At 42.4% G+C, this 16863-nt stretch overlaps 1 protein-coding gene and 1 pseudogene across 3 annotated transcripts in view; one reads left to right on the top strand and one right to left on the bottom strand.

The window, feature by feature from the left end:
• Positions 1-5121: 5121 nt before the first annotated feature.
• Positions 5122-16863, bottom strand: part of PTPN2 (protein tyrosine phosphatase, non-receptor type 2) — a 68263-nt gene continuing 56521 nt past the window's right edge. Inside the window, exons 8-11 of one of the 3 annotated variants that reach the window (XM_010859042.1) lie at positions 15666-15847; positions 11864-11965; positions 10988-11080; positions 5124-5489 (exon numbers count right to left, since the gene is read on the bottom strand). In XM_010859042.1, coding sequence (XP_010857344.1) covers positions 11029-11080; positions 11864-11965; positions 15666-15847 — 336 coding nt within the window. In that variant the 3' untranslated portion in view covers positions 5124-5489; positions 10988-11028. Of the gene's footprint in view, positions 5490-10987; positions 11081-11401; positions 11966-15665; positions 15848-16863 lie in introns of those variants that run through there. The other 2 variants (XM_010859043.1, XM_010859041.1) reach the window with 2 other exon arrangements.
• Positions 11976-13072, top strand: LOC105002438 (annotated as a pseudogene).

The following is a 16863-nucleotide window of genomic DNA, read 5'->3' as shown; positions in this document are numbered from 1 at the left end:
AAAGGATATCAACCATCAATACTCATTGGAAGGACTGATGCTGAAGCTCAAGTTCCAACACTTTGGCCTCCTGATGCAAAGAGCCAACTCATTGGAAAAGACACTGATGCTGGGAAAGACTGAGGGCAAGACGAGAAGCAGACAACAGAGATGGTTGAACTGCATCACTAACTCAATGGACATGAGTTTGAGTAAAGTCAGGGAGATGGTGAAGGACAGGGAAGTCTGGTGTGCTGCAGTCCATGGAGTTGCAAAATGTCAGACACAACTTAGCAACTGAACAACAGAGTCCCCATACACCCCACACTGTTTCTCTAATAACATATTACATTAAAATAGTAGATACATTTGTCACAACTAATGAACCAATATTAAAACATTCTTATTACCTAAAGTTCACACTGTTCATTTTCCTTTATTTTCACCCAGTGTCCTTTTTCTATTCCAGGATCTCATCCAGGATACACTATTTTTAGTCACTAGGTATCCCTGGGCTCCTCAGGCCTGTGACAGTTTCTCAGACATCCCTTGTTTTTGATGACTTCACAGTTTTGAGGAGGGCAGGTTTGGTATACCCTCAGCTGGTATTTATCTTGACATTTTCCTCTTGAGCAGACTGGGCTTATGTGTTCTGGGACGAGGACCACAGAGTAAAGTTGTCTTCTCACCATATGGTGCCAAGAGTGCATACCACTGACACAGCTTATCACTGCCGACACTGACTTTGATCATCCGGCTGATGCCTAGTGCATTTTTTATTACAATATAAGTAACACACCGTTTAGGTAACTGGCTTCCCAGACGGCGGCTGTGGTAAAGGACCCGCCTGCCAATGCAGGAGACATAAGAGATGCAGGTTCAATCCCTGGGTTGGGAAGATCCCTGTAGAAGGGAATGGCAACCTACTCCAATATTCTTGCCTGGAGAATTCCATGGACAGAGCAGCCTGGTGGGCTATAGTCCATGGGGTTGCAAGGAGTTGGACACAACTGAGGCAACTTAGCACACATGCACGCATGTAGGTAATAGGAACGCTGAAATCAATGACTATTTAAGAGCTGAGCATCTTAGCTGCATCCTGTTAATCACCCCTCTTAATGGCTCTCTGAAGCATAGGTACTATTACTCTATTTCACAGATGAATAGGAAGAACTTTTCCACAACACATACACACACATAATTGTGCTAAAAATATATAAAACTGACCATTTTCATCTGCTTGGTTCTATGACACGAAGTATAATTCATGCTGTCATGCAACCACCACCATCTTCAGAACTTTTCGTCTTCCCAATATTGTACATGCTTTACCCTTGATGAACATCACCAGTCTTTTGGTCTTTAAAAGATTCAAATGGTTCCACTTTGTCAGGCCCACCTTTAACATTCCTGCAGCCAAATGTGACCAGCTTTTTCCTCTGGGTGCAGTAATTAATACTGGTGCTTCCAACTCGTCTTCATCCTTATTTTTTTGTACTTTGCTGAGATATACTTGGATTTCCCTGGTGGCTCAGATGGTAAAGCATCTGCCTACAATGCAGGAGACCTGGTTCGATCCCTGGGTCAGGAAGATCCCCTGGAGAAGGAAATGGCCACCTAGTCCAGTACTCTTGCCTGGAGAATCCCATGGATGGAGGAGCCTGGTGGGCTATACTCCATGGGGTTGCAAAGATATACTTGACAAAATTATAAGATATTAAAGTGTATGCTGTGATTATCTGATTATGTATTGGCTCCCCGGTAGTGCTAAAGGCAAAGTATCTGCCTGCCAATGCAGGAGACAGAAGAGATGTGGGTTCAATCCCTGGGTTGGGAAGATCCCCTGGAGGAGGAAATAGCAACCCCCTCCAGTATTCTTGCCTAGACAACTTCATGGACGGGGAGCCTGATGGGCTACAGTCCATGGGGTTGAAAAAGAGTTGGACACGACTGAAGGACTGAGCACGAAGTGTACACTGTGATTATCTGATATGTATGTGTGCTCAGGTCTTTACTTCCTGTTGCTCTGAAGCGAGTGCATGCTGGATGCCAGCTCCAAGGCCGGGCTTGGCTGCCCGCTGTGACATGGTGCCACCACTCCCCTCTGAGACAGAGAACACATTTCCCAGGACCTTCTTCCCTGGGGAGTTCTGTTTTAGAGGCTGCAAAAGAGAAATATGCACCAAGCTCTGCTGTCTCAGCTTCCTTCCTGTGCACCAGACAGTCAGAAGTCCTGGGCCACATGCTGTCATGTCTCTTTGGTTTCCTGACTCTCTGCCCACATTCCATCCGGTGGAGGGGTTTTCACCTCCATGCCATTTGTGGGATGCCACAGCGTGTCAGATAGGCTGAGAATATTGGGAAAAGCCCCATCCAAAGAGCCACCAGTTACATTACATTCTTGACTTAATGAAGATAAACGTTTATCACAAGCAGGTGACCACACAAGACACTGGTTGTTAAAGCTTATTTCAGAGCAGCTTCCCTGGGCCTCCAGACATCTCAGAGGGATGGAGACCATGGGGTGGGGTCTCACCAGATCTGGGAAATTTGACCCTTGCCTTGACTCGGCCCTTTCCAAACTAGGGCTCGCATGGACAGTCCGTGAGAATATTTGCTGGCAATCAACACCACGCACTTTAACCCAACACCTTCAAAGGTTGGACTCTTTGTGTCTCAGAGCCATACTTCCGGTAAGGCCACATCCTTATTCAAGGAGTAGAGCAGAGCAAGGATCCCAAGTTGCTGTATGATGTCTCTGCTTTTCCAAAGCCGTTTCTTCACATCTAAGCAGGTCCCTGGTCATTTCCACCACAGTGCTCACCACTAGTCTTAACTGCATGCTTATTTCCTTATTTACATGTGTATTGCTGACCTTCCCACAAGACTGCAATAGACCAAACCATGGTCCCCTTGTCACTGAACCTGGGTAGTACAGCACCTGGCACCCAAGTGTTGAGTAGACATTGACCTAACAGATGAATGAGTAAGGGAGATTCCACTAATTCCAAATGTTCTGACACAGCTTCAACTTGGGTGCCCATGAAGGAAAACAGGGAGTCACACCTAAAGCATAAGCAACAAGATAAAAAACAAACAAGTGGGATATCAAACTAAAAAACTTCAGCATAGCCAAAAAAAAAAATCATCAACAAAGTAAGAAGATGATCTACTGAATAGGAGAATATATTTGTAAGTCATGTACCTGATAAAGGGCTGGTCTCCAAAATATACAATGAACTCCTACAACGCAGCTGCAAAAGAACAAACCCAGTGAAAGGGTAAAGGACTTAACGTAAACAGACATTTCTCTAAGAGGACATACAGATGGCCAACACGTATACAGAATAATGTTCAACATCACTAGTCATCAGGGAAATGCAAATTGAAGCCATAATGTGATATACCAATACCTGTCAGGGTTGTTATCAAAAAGACAAGTGATGGTGAGGATGAGGTGAAATTGGAGCCCTCGTGTACTGCTGGTGGGAATGCAAAATGGTACAGCTGCAGCAGCAAACAGCACAGAGGTTCCTCAAGAAATTAAAAACATGACCACCACACAATGCAGCAGTCCAACTTCTGGGTATCAATCCAACAAATCAGAATCTTATAGACATATGAGCACTCCCACGTTCACTGGAGCACTATTTATAACAGCCGATATATAGCGACAACCACTGACTAGGATGAATGGATTAAAAAAGTGTGGTCCATACATACAATGAAGTAAATACTGCTCAGCCTTAAAAAACATAAATGAGCCCTGAGAGAATTATGCTAAGTGAAACAACCTAGTCACAGAAAACCAAATAGCAGATCTTCTTCCTACATAAACGTATCTAAAATAGTCTAATCATAGAGTCAAACAGTAGAATGGTGGTTGCCAGGGACTGGCGGTCGCGAGGGGTAGGGAGATTAATATCAACAGGTCTCAAGTTCCAGGAGGAGTCGGAGTCAGGCAGAAGGACTGAGAAAACCCAGAAAGAAGTCCTACTGACTCTAAGGAGAAGCTTCAAAGGAGGTGATTCTGCCCTCAATAAGTCAAACAAGGGAAGAACGAAATAGAGACCACTGTGGTTGGTAGAGCATGAGCGAAGATGACCTCTATGAGACATTTTTGGAGAGACACCAGAGAAAGCCACGAACTGCTTGGGGAGAGTACGGGGAAGTCAGAAAACAGAGGCACCAAGCACAGAGAATGTGTTCAAGATCTGTTGACACACTGAAGGAACATCTTGATGCACTTTGTGGCCTAACAAATTTTCCATGTATTCTTCAGGAAAGATTTACTAGGGATTGGTAATGTCTGCTTACTCCTAAAATAGACCAAAACTTGCTGGACAACAAGGCAAAAAGGAAAAGGGAAAGTCATTAAATTTGTGAAAGATGATACCAATTATTCAATGAATGGTGTTACAAAACTTTCACTGGCAAAACAATAGTGAGTTGTCACACGTTAATATGATGCTCACCTGATGCAGAGGCGGGAACCTCACCGGGAGCCTGACAATGAGTCGATTCTGAGCCCAAACCCACCACACAGTTGGGAGATCAGACGGTCAGAAGGTCAAAAACCCCTGGGGAAGGAGACTTTGGTCTCTTTACCACAGGACATGTTGGGGAAAGCACAGCCTTCAACATGAGACTAACACTGTGATTCAGAAACTGCACTTCAGTGCTACACTTACTGAATACTCATTTAATACCATCATCTATATTAATGCTTTTCCAATTAACAAGAGGGATACTGTTGCATCACCTAACCTATATTGATAGGCTGTGTGTGTTAGTCGTTCAGTCGTGCCCAACTCTTCAGCAACCCCATGGACTGTAGCCCACCAGGCTCCTCTGTCCATGGAATTTTCTAAACAAAAATACTGGAGTGGGTTGCCATTCCCTTCTCCAGGGGATCTGCCTAACCCAGGAATCAAAAGGTCTCCTGCATTGGCAGGCAGACTCTTTTTACCGTTGAGATGGCTAACTAAATAAAAATCTCAAAGAAGCAAGGGACCAACGTTTTGAACCAATTTCACTGTAAATGTTGACTGCTGGATATAAAAACCTGAGAGCAGACCCTTAGGAGAACATTCATTATGTGAAGCAGAACTGTCCTAGGATAATGCACACAAACCAACATCATCTATTTAATAAAAATATTTAATGCTGCCAAAAGGTATAAAAATACAGTAGGAATGGCAGTACAATACAAAGTAGTCTCTCCTAATTTATTTCTTTTACATCTTTCTACATTTCACACGCGCGTTAGAAAACTTAACAATGCATTGAATTAGAGGCTTCTGCACAGTCGTCCGCTGGTGGCGCTCTTCGCTCCCTGGATGTAAGGTTTACTTTGTAAACAGACACACGTGAGGCAATCTATAGGCTTATCAAGCCTCACTGAGATTCCGGAGTGGGCTTCAGGTCTTGTTTTGCACATCAATGGTTCAAAATTTATAGGTGCAGAATATTCTCAAGGCATGAATATTTAGGTGTCTGTCAATCTTGGCCTAAAACATAAAATAAGAAGTCATCTATTCAATTCGTATTTACCAAACACACAGACGTACATAGACACACACAGACATAAAAGGACTAACAATGAACTAAAAAGGTTAAAAAAAAAAAAAAAAATTCCAACACATCACACTCAACCACACTGAATGCTTCACTGTTATCTTGGTAAAGCTGCTTATGTGTTTGCTCTTCAAATAGAACTGGTGGTGTGAGGCAGACTTATGTTAAAGCACCATAACTCAAGTCTTTTACAAGAATCACTAATTATGAATTTTGTAGGTCATCCTGTATTACTCAAGAAATGACCTCCATGTGAGCAATACTGACGGACAGACAGGTTAAAAAAAAAAATGTACCCACAACAGTTCAGCAAGATTATATGGTATGTGCTAGACTTACCAATACTTTGGAATTCAATGCAAAAGTCTAATCCAATTTGGACCTCCAATGTATTATACTGCTAAAAATATTAATGAGTGTAACATCTGAACATAAAGTTGGCTTATATCTTTAACTCACGGACTGTGAGCAGCATGCATTTTGTCCTGAAGGATAACACTAATGATCACAGCAATGCAGAACTGAAGTGACATGACTTAAGTATTAAAAGAAAACACAGACATGAAATAATTGATAGATTTATTGTATTTTAATGCCAAAAAGTAAAGATAAATATGAGTTTCAACAAGCGATAGAGATGAAATAACTAGTTTAAGGGCAGCTGAGATTTTAATGTTATTTCACAATATCTGCAAACAGCTGAATTCCTGAGGTGGTAACTGGTTTTTCCCAACTTCCTCTGCTATGACCAAAAAAAAAACACAAAAAAACACAATAGCCCAGATCTCAATACCTGTTATTATTGTGTCCCCACATATATAAACAGAAGACATAAACTGCACCCACACTTTTATCCAAAACGTTCCATCAAAACCCCCAGCACTGCGAGTTGGCTTCTTCCTGAGTGCTGGCTCTTTGGTGTCAGGTTTCCAGCACCGACACAGAAATGTCCAGACACCAAGGGAACATTCTCGTTAGATGCCTGTGGGCACAGAAACACAACGGGTGCTTCCTGCAGGGAAGCGAAACAAAACCAAACCCTGAACCAAAGTGGCTGACGTAAGAAATGAAGCTCCTGATCAACCCTGACTGTTGTAAATATGAAGTGTTCCCCACACCTTCAGAAGCCCCCTCATGAAAGCAAAAGAACAAAGCCCACGAGTCAGAGTGAATGGAACCATGGTTTGAGTCACAGGGTAGTCTGATTTCCAGGATTCCTCTGGATCAGCAGTAGTTCAAACTGCTCCACAAAGTTTTTTGGAGGGAAAAACATTTGTTTCACTTGAACCATAAAAAGAGGGTTATTTCAGGTTTTAACAGGCAAAAGTAGCTATCTAATGTTCTATGTAAATATTCCATAAAAACAGGCCCAGTGAGACATAATGGGAAAGTATGAGATCTGGAGTCACTGGGATTCTACAGATGGGAGTCCATGTCTCAGCTCTGACACGAACTACATGTAGAGCCGCAGGCAAGTTGCTGGTTCTCTGACTCAGGGTGTATGTGTGTGTATTTATGAGAGGTGGAGTATGTGTGTGTGTTTAGGAGAGGTGGAGTGTGTGTGTATGTAGGGGAGGTGTATTTAAACCGACTGACACAACTGGCAGTGCATTAACGACACACTCCATTAGATGAACGACTGTAGAACAACTTAAGGTCTCAACAGGGGCCATCTCCACACCTAAAGGAACAAAGTCAAATGCACCCAAAGTAGTTCCAGCCACCAGATGCTCACACTCATGTTTCACTAAAAAGAGTCACACACACTTTTCTGGGGTAAGCAAGGCACTCACTGCCTTACAGACAAGATTAGCTTGCCCAGCTTCCCTCTCCTGAATTCACCAAACTCAAAATAACTTCAGGTTTTTTATAGCAGTAATTTGTCATCATATGTCTTAAAAGTCTATACCAAATGAAAGCAACAGTAAAGAACTGATGTTTTTCTTTGGGGAAAAAAAGAAACGGTCTCCATACAGATAAAAACTCCCAGCCACTCTCCTTACAGTTCCCCAAACATAGTATGTGGTGGAAAACCAGAAAGTATTAGATTCTGCAAGCGATATCCGCCCTGAGTTCTGTAAGTCCTATATTCCACTCTAAAGTACAAAACCAAAACAGCAAGAGTTCCAATGACTGAACTGTTCATTCTCCCACTGGACTGCACAGAGCTTGTGAGGGCGCTGGGGAATGTCCACGGTCAGGCTGTTCCTGATAAAGCCTCTGGCTGAGTCACCGCTCGCCCAGGCACCCTCCGTGATGGGACAGCACGTACACACCCAGGAGCACAGAGGACACCCAGCCTTTCTGACTCGTCCGCTGCTGCAGGGGCTGTGGTGTCGCTGGCCGAGAAACAGGGCTCTGAAGACAGATGTGAGGGAGAGCAGCCTCAAATTCAAACCAGCGAACTCGGGGAAAGCTCCAGAATACATCACCCAGGGAAGACAAGACCTGTATTTTCAGCGAGCCAGGAGGACTGCATTTTATTATGTGAAAAAATACTACATTTCTGTTTTTTAAAAATTTTGTTTAGAAGATGCTGCATCCCATCATCTAAACAAGTCAAAGCCAAACAAGAGCTTCCTGATGTGAGAGATGTAAACAGCTGTGACATGGGGACGGGGGCCCAGACTCACTGCTCCTGCCCACGCCCATGCTTCCTACCCACTGACAGCCCCGCTCGGACCTGCCAGAATCAGAAACCAGTCAGCACTGACAGATAGCGTGATTCCTACACTCTTGCCTGGACCCAGGAAAAGTGGATGACACGCACAGCGGCATTCGACTTACAGTGAGCTACATTTACAAAGTGTAAGACTATGTCTGAAAGTAAAAATCAAGGCAGCAAGATCCTGAAACCTGTACAGGGGACTTTCCTGGTGGTCCAGTGGTTAAGACTGTGAGCTTCCAACACAGGGGGCACAGGTTTGATCCCTGGTTGGGGAACTAAGATCCCACATACCAAAAATTAATAAATAAAATTAAAAAATAAATTAAAAAAAAAATCCTGTATAATAACCAGGTAGGCACTTCAGAAGTGCTTTCCCTAGAGTATACAACGGTCAATACAAGATTTCCAGTCATCAGGTCTGGCCTGTGTTGGCTCACACAGAATCCAGTCCGAGACATTCTTCTAAGAGAGAAGTGACTTGCAGAAGTTATACCTTTCTCTGAGAATTTAATTCTAAACACACAGGACTCTTCAGCACCAGGACCACTTTTCCAAGATGGTGGAAAAGTCAAATCTCAGGTGACTCTGGCTCAGTGACCTGAACACCTGCATCAGCTGGAGGTCAACAGAGAACACTCTGAAACACGGAGCCCGGAGCAGCGGAAACCACCACTAAGTGGGAACAACCGTCACTGCCAAGAACCCTGCAAGCAAAGGTGGAACTGATGAGTGCAGAAGGATGGCTCTGTGTCAGAAACTGCTTCTTAAACTAATAGGTGTTTTTTGATTCAAACCATCAATTCTAGTTTATCTGAAACAAAGGGGACATGCACAAGTGTACATAAAATTAATAATTTGAGTCACAATTCCTTCCTCTGACATACCTATTAGGCAGAGCTATATTAAAAAAAAAAATCAACTTCACTTCTTTTCTCTTTTTTTGTTCATTCCTTGGTAGAAATACCAATACATAATGGACCAAAAAGACCAAAGAAAAAAAAGGACAAACACAAAATCGTTCTCTAAACACAAGTGGTCTGTGTCACCACTGTCCTCTCTGCACTTTCACGTTAAGATACATATGGACCCACTAAATATGGAGAATTAGGTTTGTGGATATTCCACACATGCAATCATAGATAAAAACCAGCAGGAGGATGACATAAAGTACTCGGATGAACGTGGACACAAGGTCGGAGCCCATGGTGCAACCGGAGAAGACGGCTCTGAATCAGGGCTGCCTGCTTACGAGCAGAAACAGACACGAACACAAAATGAACCAAGTATTAATGCAAATATTCTTTCTTAAAAACAATAAAGCTTCTGGCTTTTTTTATTAAGAAAATACCACCTCAGCAAAGTCAAACATAGAGCTGATGTTCAGCATCTGTTCTAATTAGGAAACACCACGGAGACCACATCCTGGGAAGACACAGACGGCCATGGCCGCTGACCCCGGTGGCTGTTACCTGAGGCCAGGACCCCGCGTGCCCACCCTCCCTCAACCAGACACCTCCTTTAATGAAGGTCAGGCACCTCGCCACCCATTTGTAGCAAATGGTAAAAAAACACGACCCCTGGTAAAAACCGACGTGCTCGCCTCAAGCATCTGCCGAGAGGAGAAGACGACTAACCTATGCAGAAGTTGATTAACAAGGGTCTGCTGCCCTGGATGTGACCTGAAGAATACATTAGGACACACAGCTCCAGAAGGACAGAAAGCAGACAGACAGCAAAGCTGAAGCACTGAACCCCGTAGAGCAGTTGCCCTGCTCTGCCTGGGAACAAGGGCATCATTACCAGCTTGTGTTTCCCATAAAGTCTTTTTACTTTACTTCTACTGAAAGCAAGGCTAGCTGCAGTTGGAATTGAACAGGTCTACCTGTACTTGACTTGCATAGTAATTACTGTATTTTAGCAAAGGTAAACCAAGGCAAATTGGAAAGAAAGATTTTAAACCAATAATGACCTGAAACGTAAGGACCTTGGTGCCTGAATACAGGTGTCAAGCAGGCAGACACAGAAATGTCCCTCTTCCCTCCTTCAGTGTAAAGCTAACAGGATGCAGTGGTGCTGAGCAGGGCGTGCTCCAGACACAACTGTCCTCCACACAGAGCACCACATGTGTCCTGCTCTCACAGTCTTAGAAGGCTACTCAAACCCACTCAAAAGTCTGTCTATACTGACATTTTTCAAACTGTTGTTTAAATGGTAACTGCTCTCTGAAAATAATTCAGCCTGGTGCAGCAATCTTACCCTGTAAAGTGGATAAAGCAGAGACGCCTGGTTGGAAGTTCAGCGTCCCCCCTATCCCTTCCTGGTGACCCCTTAGACATCCCACCAGCATAGTTCGAAACCACCAAAATAATGTGATTTCATTATTTTGGCAACTAAATTTATAACACCTAAAGTTTAAATAAAACAAGTTAAAACACTAGAACTCAAATGAGCAGTTAAATTCATTAAACAATATGCTTTAAAAATACTCATTAAGAAGTTAAAGGGACAGTGTAAAGTTTGAACATCATTATACTATTTATTGAAGTAGAAAGAACTTGAAAATTTTTTTTACTGCAAAACTTCAGTCAAATAAATGGAAATCATGGATAATAAAATGCTGCTCCTTATTTTGATTTCCTAAATCATGATTTACCCCAATTATAACTTAGGGTAATTACATTGAAATTTTCCTGAAAGATAAACAGTATTAATAATGGGCTTTACAGAAACCAGTTTCTTTACAAAGTCTTGACCAACTGTTACCTGACTACGCCAGTAAGGAGAACCTTCCTTCAAAGATATTTTTAGAGAAAATTTTTGTTTCTTTGTTTGTTTTTCTTTTTAAAATTGGGAAGACTGTAAAACATAAAAGAAATGCAAATATATAGTAAAAATTACTTATTCAGAGCTTTACCTGCTCATATCAAACTTCTCTTTAAGAAAACGTATCCAGTACAATTGAATCAACATACAATTTATCATTATTTTTATGGTAACAGATTTTTTCAAATTGAGCTTTTAAAAAGTACATTTAACTACAAAAGTAAGATTAAATAGGTACTTATAAAATATATTTACCCTGAAATGGTTAAGAATATAAAATGTTGATGCCCATGTCAACAGTACATTATACATTACACGCATTACTTTAAGGTAATTTTCTCTCCAATAATAATGTCGATAAAACCACAATATTTATTGCTTATATCAAGTGCAGGTTAAAATCCAGACAGCCTCCAAAAATGAACCCTTATGGTAAAGGATTTCTCAGTCTGGTCAGGTGAAATATTACACTTAGCATGTATGAACACAGTGGAAAATGTACCAGTCCTTAAGAAGCATTCAAGTCTTTACTTAGGGGGTGGGTAGTGTGGGCAGCGCCCTGGGGTGCTGGGGGGACCAGACACCACACTTCTCTGTGGGTGTCAAGTCACACGCACCATCTGGGTGAGGAGTCTGTGACAGACCAACTCTGTGACTCACGCAACACTGTCAGCTGCTAGGGCCGAAGCTTGCGGGGCAGAATTAGTTACTTATAGGGCATTCTGCTGAAGAAACAGTGTCCAGCCAACAAAAGCGCCAACCAGAATGACTGACACAAACCCCATCTTAGTGAGAATAGGTTGCCAATATAACCACCTTTTCCTCTTGCGCTCAGTCTCGCTCAGCCTCTGCTTCATCTGCTGCACCTTCTGGGCGGTGCTGGCCTTCCTGTCCTCCCGGAGGCGCTTGCGCAGAGCACTGTGAACAGACAGAGCATCAGCAGGCAGGCTCAGCTGCAGGCAGGGACTCAGCCCACATCCCCCCCACCCCTCAACTCCTTAAGTCGCTGCAAGAACGGGAAAGGCCTCAATGCATTGAATGGTCCACAGATACACTCGGATTGTTCAACAACAATTGCCAGTTCAACTCTGTGCTAATAAATACTTTTAGTGGGACCTGAAAAGAACCACGGTGTCAGTGTTCTATCCTTCTTTGCTTACCAGTCAGCAGAGGGTTCAGCATCCAGTCCCCTCTGGAGTTTACATCTGATTTTCCACAAAAACCCCTAAACTCAACATTTTCTTGAATGTTTCGCTGTGTGGTGCCTATTGTCGTCTGCCCACACCCTTTTCTAGCTCCCATTTTCCTGTTCAATATGAAATTTTTGTTTCAATGGAAGCTGACTCCCAACATCAGAGTCCTGGAACAAGGCAAAGAACAGTTGATGGCAACATGTACCTTACTATTTTTCCCCCTTAAGAAGAAAATCTCAAAAGCCCAAGATGACAGCCACCATGAAGAAAGCAGCAGTAACAGACACTGTTACTTTTAAAAATCAACAAAAGACACATTTTCACAGTACACAAGTAGAATCACAGAGCTGAAGCAAGAAACAAAAAGGAAACAGTTCTAAAACTTAGAGATGCTTGTGAGGACATCATGCTTGTAGATGAGGACTGCTTAATGATATCAGACTGGCAATCTTCCCATCAGGCACTCTTGAGGAAAAACATGAGAAATGCTGGAAGAAGCAAAAAAAACTTTGCATGAAGAAACTGACACCTTAGAATGCAAAGTGGAATCAATTCAGCAGGTGTGAGCAGATCTGAGAGTTGAGTTATATGCAACCTCTGGGAGCAACACAAGCCCTGAAGCTGATGAAAGCTAAGCATTTTATAATACTTTAAGAATGCGTTTTTAATAAGCTTGAGTAGTGTTTAAAATAATTTCCCTTCTTCAAATGATATGGAAAGCAAAACTTAAATTTTTTTCACTTACTTAATGGAAACTCATGGAAATTTAAGAGGATGAGATGGTTGGATGGCATCACCAACTCGATGGACATGAGTCTGAGCAAGCTCTGGGAGTTAGTGATGGACAGGGAAGCCCAGCGTGCTGCAGTCCATAGGGTCGCAAAGAGCTGGACAAGACTAACGACTGAAGTGAACTGGATGGAAACTTGCCTATTTAACATATATTTTTAAAAGAAGAGAGTACTCATCTATATATTTTGCATAACAATTACATCAAGTGTAAGGGCTATTAAAATTAGTTACAAAAAAACTTAATCTCACAAACCCCATCTCCCTTCAGGTACTGCTGTATTACAGTGGAAGCCTAACCAGCCTCCCTGCCTTCAGAGTCAGGCTGCCTATGCCACAGCAATTGCTGTGAGGCATAGCCCTGACTTGCTGCTTGGTTAAGAGTCCTGAATGCCTCTTCAGTGTCTACTATATCACCGGCCAGCTTTCTTCTTGCCTCAAGTGTTTAACCTAAATCTAATAATGAGGAACAGTCAGAGGGATCCAGATCATGGGGTGTCCTAGAAGGCAACTCATCTAAAAGCTGCAAACAATGTCCAGCAGGGAGTGAACAGAAGGTGGTAGATGGTCCCAGGTGAGGAGCCTGAAGAACCACTCATACGCTGCATGATCCTGGACAAGATCATGCATTACTTTTTTAAATAGCTAAACAGACCAGGATCATAAAAATGTTCCAAAATTACATTGTGGTGACCACTACGTAACTCTGTAAATATGCTCAACACAGTGAACTGTATGCTCTAAATCTGTCAACTTTATATGTATATTATCTCAGTACAGTTATTTTCTCTAAAGCTATAAGGTGGGTTTTCGATAATTAGAGAACTTTAAATATAGTCTACATATTAGATTATTTTATCAATGTTAAATTATTCTTGGGGATACGGGCACCTTTAGCCACTGCTGGTGGGAAGGCAAAGTGATGCAGTCATTTGGAAAAATGGCTTAAAAATGATCCCCATGTAGTGACCACGTGTGACTCAGCAGCCCCACTCCTAGTTAACACACAAAGGAGATGAGAGCACGCGTGCTCACAAAGACTCTCCAGTGTTCGCCTACCGTGTATGGCCTTGGTCCCGCCCAAGTAGCTTTTCTGCTGTTCTCCAAGTCTGTTTCCTTCTAAACTAAGAACACACTTCTCTTCGCTTCTCTCAGCCCCTGGAGTCCTTCTTATCTTATAGCACTTCATTTACAGTAAATCACTTATGATGCTGGTCTGGGTTCTTGTTTTGTCCTCTAAGTGTATTAGCAACTTGGGACCATGTTTTGCCCATCTCCGTATGCCTTGCAGTCTTCCTTCCACTTTTCCTTATCACAGACACAGGTAGCTCTGCCTGAATGATCTCCACCTGAGTATTTCCTACAATGATGTGTAAAAACTATTACTCAAAATTCACTCTCTGGACTTAAAATTCATATAACAAGTATGTATGTACCTGCCAGTTAAAAAAAAACATACCCTGTAATCAAGAGCAGGCAAAGCACATATAAAATATAAAAGGATACAGAGCCCACAGTATTATTTCCTGACTTAAAAGCATTAAGTCTGAGGTAGAAGAAAAGACAAACACCTCTATGCTTTAACTTGTGACTAAACCACTGACACCACACATAAGGAGCAGCACAGCTAAATCAGAACAAACTCTGCAGTACAACATGTAACTGCCATGGACTGCAATTCCTTATGTCTTGGGGAAACACAGAAATGAAGTTATAATGTAAGGAGACCTTAATGGTTTTCACAGCATATCCCAAGATCCCAAAGTAACAAATATGACTACAATGTAAAATTTTCCACAAGAAAAAGCATGTTTGACAAAAAGAAAAAAAAAGTCACTCAGATACTGAAGAGAGGAAGAAAAAGTGTTCCTTCACTTTTCTAAGAAACTCACACCTCAGGATATCAACTTCATACAATGTGAGATATCTGGAGCCCTAGAAGTATAATTTTTCGAATTTAAAAACTTGAATAGTTTACACATTCATGTGCATTCAAAACTCTAAAAGTATACGGCATTTTATGTGATTTTTTAGAAAGACTTTTTTCCTTCAATAACAAATTTAAATTGAAATATTCATTTAACTATTTCATAATGGTATTAATGGGATTCCCAGGTGGCTCAGTGGTAAAGAATCCACCTGCCAATGCAGGAGGCACAGGAGACACTGGTTCAATCCCTGGGTCGGGAAGATCCCCTGGAGGAGGAAATGGCAACCCAGTCCAGTATTCCTGCCTAGGACAGAGGTCCCGCCAGGCATGGACAGAGGAGCCTGGCGGGCTACAGTCTATGGGGTCATTAAGAGTTTGACAAGACTTAGCAACTGAGCACTCATGCCCTCAATGGTGGTATTACCGCTTGTTTTCTGTGCCATACTACACACCTTAGCATCACTTATGTTAACTTTTACACTCTAATACCGTGCTAAACCCATATGTGTCAAGCCATTTTCCAACAGGCTTCTGTCTATAAACTGTCTTCTTTGAGATCAAGGATGTCATCATATACTATTTAAATGCCCTGCAATAATAAATTGTTACATTAATTCAATAAAAAAAGGATCTATATTAATTCATACCCATGAACTTATTAGAATAAGAGTCCATCTTTGCGAGCACATTGCTGCAGTAACCTTACCTCTCGCTGCTCTCCTCCGGAGCTTCCTGTGTTTTAGAGGACAGACCTGAGTATCTGTCTCCTGTCAGTTTTTCCTCTTCTAGGCCTATCCTGTTCCCATTGTATTTTTCAGTCATTATTTTGGTTGGCGAATGATCAAAAACAGGACACACATCTTCCTTAGAAAGTTCTTTCCAACGTTTCTACATAGGGAAGAGAAATGAGAAACAAATGAAAACACTAGAGTTTTGATTTTCCTTAAATAAAATTTATGGAATGTAATTATATAGTGAAGAGAACCCTGTGATGCTAATATATGAATGAAAGAGGAAAACGTGTTTTGTCAAACCACTTCTAGCTATGTCTACTTGAAGTTGAATTTAATAATAATAATAAAGCATTTAATACTGATGCACATCAGTATGTAGATGAACACAACCACCTTAATAAAACACAGTGACTTTAGCCCATTTGAGACAAACTACACTAGGACCTCATGGTAAGATCTTCAAAGTCTGACTGTACTGTCCCCAATGCAGAGGCACCTGTTGCAGGAAGAGTGACCAAGATGGCCCATGAATGTGACCCATGTCCTCCGGCTCGTTGCCACTGTCCAGTCTAGAGAGAACCAGCAAGTCCCTCCGGTGCCAGAGGACTCCAAAGACTGTACCCACCACAGGCACCAGCAGCTGGCCTGACCCAGGGCGGGAAGGTCCCCAGCAGCCGGGAATGTGGGGTGGCAGGACTCAGACCACAATGAACAGCCATCCACCTTCCTCCTCTGAGGCAGGAAGACCCAGGCTCTCCACGTCCTCCAAGGGCTGGAACATGTTCACCCGGCTCCCAGCCATCCGTGGAGGAGCAGAGGCACGGCTGGGACAGCCAGCGGTTTCCATGACCTCTAACTCTGACTCCAGCACAGACCTGAGAGGCCCTCTTTAGAGATCTATCCTGCAAGTGTGGAGTCTCAGATCTAATAATGAGTAAGGTTCCCTGCAACTACTGTCTGAGAATTTCAAGGATTCTGACAGAGAAGGAATACTGCACAACTCACATTCTTCTGGGACTGACAGAAGAACACTCATTCTCTGCAGTTACTGTGGTACAAAATGGCACTACTTAAACAATGCCTGTATGTTTAGATTTTAAAATTTCAGGAAATTCACTGACACACTGATAAACTAATTTCCAGCTTGTCTCATTACATAACAAAGGAATT

Source organism: Bison bison, unplaced genomic scaffold (genome assembly GCF_000754665.1).
Source record: "Bison bison bison isolate TAMUID 2011002044 unplaced genomic scaffold, Bison_UMD1.0 scf7180017864453, whole genome shotgun sequence".
In the NCBI taxonomy this organism is placed as follows: domain Eukaryota; kingdom Metazoa; phylum Chordata; class Mammalia; order Artiodactyla; family Bovidae; genus Bison; species Bison bison.
Note: the sequence above shows the minus strand (reverse complement) of the source record. Positions and strands in the feature narration are given on the sequence as shown.